Source organism: Triticum aestivum, unplaced genomic scaffold, assembly GCF_018294505.1.
Source record: "Triticum aestivum cultivar Chinese Spring unplaced genomic scaffold, IWGSC CS RefSeq v2.1 scaffold224637, whole genome shotgun sequence".
Taxonomy (NCBI): Eukaryota; Viridiplantae; Streptophyta; class Magnoliopsida; order Poales; family Poaceae; genus Triticum; species Triticum aestivum.
Genome location: NW_025236828.1, coordinates 1 through 5,048, shown reverse-complemented (window position 1 = coordinate 5,048; position 5,048 = coordinate 1). Strand labels below are relative to the sequence as shown.

At 42.3% G+C, this 5,048-nt stretch overlaps 1 protein-coding gene and 1 long non-coding RNA gene across 2 annotated transcripts; both read right to left on the bottom strand.

Moving 5' to 3' along the window:
* Positions 1–1,413: 1,413 nt before the first annotated feature.
* LOC123176474 (acyltransferase-like protein At3g26840, chloroplastic) lies at positions 1,414–2,392 on the bottom strand. The gene is made up of 3 exons (XM_044590665.1): positions 2,297–2,392; positions 1,837–2,206; positions 1,414–1,740 (listed from the first exon to the last, which is right to left on the bottom strand). The coding sequence occupies exons 2-3, from the start codon at positions 2,176–2,178 to the stop codon at positions 1,597–1,599; spliced, it is 486 nt and encodes a 161-aa protein (XP_044446600.1). The 5' UTR covers positions 2,179–2,206; positions 2,297–2,392; the 3' UTR covers positions 1,414–1,596.
* Positions 2,393–2,577: 185 nt separating this feature from the next.
* On the bottom strand, positions 2,578–2,974 carry LOC123176473 (uncharacterized). The gene is made up of 2 exons (XR_006488534.1): positions 2,857–2,974; positions 2,578–2,643 (listed from the first exon to the last, which is right to left on the bottom strand). It is a non-coding gene; the product is annotated as an uncharacterized lncRNA (long non-coding RNA).
* Between the last annotated feature and the right edge of the window lie 2,074 nt (positions 2,975–5,048).

Genomic DNA, 5,048 nt, shown 5'->3' with positions numbered 1-5,048 from the left:
ATTGACTTGCTCGATGATCAGCAAGCCATGTTAAATAAATGGATCTTCAAGAGGAAGACGGACATTGATAGTAGTGTTACTATCTACTAAGCTCGACTTGTTGCGAAATGTTTTCAACAAGTTCAAGGTGTTGAATACGATGAGATTTTCTCACTCGTATCGAAGCTTAAAGTCTGTCTGAATCATGTTAGCAATTGCCACATTTTAATGAAATCTGGCAAATGGATGTCAAAATTGCATTCCTTAATAGATTTATTAAAGAAGAGTTGTATATGATGCAACCAGAAGGTTTTGTCAATCCTAAAGGTGTTAACTAAATATGCAAGCTCCAGCGATCCATCTATGGACTGATGCAAGAATCTCGGAGTTGGAATATACACTTTGATAAGTTGATCAAAGCATATAGTTTTATACAGACTTGCGGTGAAGCCTGTATTTACAAGAAAGTGAGTGGGAGCTCTGTAGCATTTCTGATATTATATGTGGATGACATATTACTAATTGGAAATGATATAGAATTTCTGGATAGCATAAAGGGATACTTGAATAAAAGTTTTTCAATGAAAGACCTCGGCGAAGCTGCTTACATATTAGGCATTAAGATCTATAGAGATAGATCAAGACGCTTAATTGGACTTTCACAAAGCACATACCTTGACAAAATTTTGAAGAAGTTCAAAATGGATCAAGCAAAGAAAGGATTCTTGCCTGTGTTACAAGGTGTGAAGTTGAGTAAGACTCAAAGCCCGACCACGGCAGAAGATAGAAAGAGAATGAAAGTCATTCCCTATGCCTCAGTCATAGGTTCTATAAAGTATGACATGCTGTATACCAGATCTATTGTATGCCCTACCACTGAGTTTGGCAAGGGAGTACGATAGTGATTTAGGAGTAGATCACTGGACAGCAGGTCAAAATTATCCTTAGTGGAATAAGGATATGTTTCTCGATTATGGAAGTGAAAAAAAGGTTCGTTGTAAAGGGTTACGCCGATGCAAGTTTGACACTAATCTAGATGACTCTAAGTCTCGGTCTAGATACATATTGAAAGTGGGAGCAATTACCTAGAGTATCTCCATGCAGAGCATTGTTGACATAGAAATTTGCAAAATACATGCGGACCTGAATGTGGCAGACCCGTTGACTAAGATTCTCTCACAAAAAAAACATGATCACACCTTAGTACTCCTTGGGTGTTAATCACACAGCGATGTGAACTAGATCACTGAATCTAGTAAACCCTTTGGGTGTTGGTCACATGGCGATGTGAACTATGGGTGTTAATCACATGATGATGTGAACTATTGGTGTTAAATCACATAGCGATGTGAACTAGATTATTGACTCTAGTGCAAGTGGGAGACTGAAGCTGCGGATTTTTGAATGTATATATGTGAGTACGAGTCTATGAACTAAGGGAAATGCTGATTAGTTGCTATGCAATGCATGTGTTTACAATTTTGGATCTCTGGCAGTTTGAGGGCTGTTAAATCTTGGCTATGGAAGTATGGATGTTTCATCTATTCGATTCTAGTGTGAAATAGCCCCTAAAAAGACCGCAGAATGTGTTTACTCGCAAATTAAGCAAGGCAGGACTTAATCCGGAAATAACAGGTGATGGCCTACGTTCAAGAGGTCATCCTCTCCGATGACTCCAAACGGCACGATTGTGGCATTCAACTGAGCTGCCATCCTAACAAATTCAGTCTGGTCTGGCCAGAAAATCCTGTGCTCTTCACCCTACAATCCACAAGTTTAAATATAATAAGTTTATAATAGTAGCATTTACTTGACAGAATTCAAAGTATAAAATCCAAATCAAATTGTATTGTGTACCTTGCAGTGGATTGCCTCCCTGTAACCACCTGGGTAGAGGAGCACCAACTCCCCAGCTGCCAGCAACTCGTATATGTACTTGTAGGTCATGGGCACGCCGCCCCACAGGTTGAGGAAGTCGAAGAAGTCGTGTCCCTCCGACCACGTCTTCGTCTTCTTTGGGAACAGCAGCGGGTGTGCAATGCCACGGACGACAGCCTTCTTGTGCCGCATGAACTCCGCGGCAAGAGAGATGAGCTTGATCCCCAGCAACATGTGGTTGCCTACCAGCAGCACTGGCCCGTCCTCGGGCACCCCGGCGAGTCCCCGTACCACCGTGCCGTCTTCCAACGTCGAGAACATCGCCGGGCACGTTCTGAACGTCAGGTCGCTGCATTTACCAATGCATAACATGTGGCAGTGCAATCGATGTATTCAGCATGTATCATGTAAGAATTTGCAGGGTGGTGATTTTGGTTACCTGCTAGCTTTGTCGACTTCATTTAGCTCGGTTGCGGACGGTGGGATGTAGTCGAAAACCCGATGATAGCGCCTCGAATGGCGGTAGAGACCAACACATTTGTTGATGGATGAGACATGGACACCATGCTCCTGAAATTTGGGATGAATATCATCAGCATTATCCCTTTGAGGTGTACCACTTGTTCCTTTCAGTGCACAAGATATACTGCAATCTGATAAAGTCTGCTATAACTCACCAACAGTAAGTTGTGCCCATGCTTCTCAAAGAAGAAGATTTTGGATTTAGGTATTTTGTTCTGTAGCCTGTAGGCTTCAGATTTGCTCGGAAGTAAGTTGTCATCGCAGCTGAGTGCAAGCATAGAGAAGAACCTCAGTCATGATGCCATAAATCCACTTGTTAGAAATCCGACAAAAATACGCGTTCAAACAAGAAACGTAGAAATCATGCGGTAGTGTTTATCATGCGACAATATTCTGCAAAGCTCATGATGAAATTGCGCTCATCTCAAAAAAAAATGATGAAATTGGAAGTAGAGAACTGAGCTTAAGGGCACAAACCTGGCTAGCAGTAGCACCTCAGCTGTAACTGATTGTATACGGCAATTAGCATATTGCGCAGCCCGTTTGATGAGTTTCATCTTCCATTTTAGTGTGTCTTCTGGTAGTTTGTCCAAATTTCAATATATAGTAAACACTGTATCTGGGAGTCCAAATTTCTAAACAAGGACAAAACTAGCCTGCAGGTTTTACCTAAAAAGAATCCAGATTCTAGTAAACTGCAGTCTAAACGAACAAAATCCATACTCTGAAGGCCAAGAAGAACATACATGAAGAACTTTGACTTAAACAAATTCACACTGGGACAGTAGCATCAGAGGCTAACAACATTTTAAATGTCCACTGAACTCAAACTGGTCCATCCTTGGAGGAAGCAAAACAACTCTTTTTATTTAGACTAAAAGTAAAATGTCAAAAGGCAAAACGTGCTACAAACTGACACTGTTAAACAATAACCCAGTTATTTACAATGTAAAATTGCCTTGTTATTGATGTGAAACCATGATGATAGACAGTGAACTCTTTGTTTTTTTTTCACAACAATCATAATGCAGGGAACTCTTAGTTGCGGGTAACATCAACCTTTGTTGATATATAGTGGGTAGGCAAGAAGACGAGGTCAACAGTCTTACCATTATCTCCCGGGGCTTGCATCTACAAAGAGCGGGTGTGGTCCCAGATAACCCACACAAGTTGCCGGAGCCACACCACTTGAGCACGTCAAAGGCATCACGTCATTGTCACCGTCATCATGCCTCCGTCTCCCAGCTTGTCATGTCGCCATGACAGGTGAGGTTGTCGCGCCACCAACAGTACCTCTCTGCCTTGTTGAAGAAACACCAAGGAAACATATCCAGACATCAAGCAATGTGTGTGGGGGGTATAGTACCTTGTACTATCTACAATGGTGGTCAGCATAGTAGAACAACCAGCAATGTGTTAAGATTTGACAATCTGCAACCTTGTTGAAGAAATACACCCAGGAGCAACAGATCAGCCAACATGCATGTGGAAATTGAGACAAAGTTCTTAGCTCGTTTTACACACTAAGGGTCAGCCTCAACAAACATGATCCTTGACTAAACAACATACAATATTGCTCAAGACACAAACACAACTTTGGTGATTCCATTAACTACACTCCACTTTTTGAGTAAACAAGCTAAAAATCATCATCATTAGACTCTGCATAGCTCACTGGAACCAAACAAAAGGGACCAAGACAAAATATGTTGTCCCTATAGTGCTAGGGATTAACAGTACCATGTCAATCAACCAACAGTAAACACAACTTTGGAGATTCCATTAACTACACTCCACTTTTTGAGTAAACAAGCTAAAAATCATCATCATTAGATTCTAGATAGCTCACACGAACCAAACAGAAGTGAATAACTATCTTGTCACTGTAGTGTTAGAGATTAACATTATCATGCCAATTGATCAAGCAAAGCAACTGAATGACATCAAATAAGAGGGGGGACAAGTTTGCTTCTCATGCTACCCGCATATCTTATTGCCACTTCATCTGAGCATCATACTACAAGACAAAGCATCGCTCTTATCAACAGATATACGGTCATCCTAATTCCCAATGATATATGCATGCACCTCCCACTTCCAGCCCTAGAGTAACAAAAATACAGATTAAGATTTGGTGGGGATGATCCATGGAGTACCTGTGCTTTAGTTCTGGGTCGTGGCTGCTCTTGCTGTTGATGAAGAGAAAAAGTCCTTCTTCTCCTCCGATGATGATTCCATGAGCTCATAGAGATCGCCATCATCTTTGATTCTTCTGCTTCTTCCACTTAGAGACGGATGGATGGATGGATGGACTCCATCCATGGATTGCTTATTTGGACAACTTGGCAGGGTTGACCATCGATCACTGCAGCAAACAGTTCTTTGACAACAACCAATGGCGCTTACTTACTGCTATGCGCTAGAGAGATGCAAACTTGAAGAGACAGACGTAGGGCGTGTCAATGAAGCCGATCCTCAGCGACCCGTTCCCCTCCACCACCTCGCTCACCGCCGAGTTGTTGAACCCGCGCAGCGCCATGGCCATCGTGCCGTTCTTGGCATCTCTGGTGACGATGACCATGACGGTGCTCATGGAGTTCGCCGTGGTACCATTCTATTCCCACTGCTTTTCTCGGTTCAAGCCCCCGGTAGACATCCTTATCCCTCTG

Excerpts from the sequence above, each read along its gene's own strand:
- LOC123176474 (XM_044590665.1), bottom strand. The coding sequence starts at position 2,178 with ATGTTCTCGACGTTGGAAGACGGCACGGTGGTACGGGGACTCGCCGGG. Across the intron at positions 1,741-1,836 it reads GGGAGGCAATCCACTGCAAG|GGTGAAGAGCACAGGATTTT; the intron begins GTACACAATACA and ends TGTGGATTGTAG.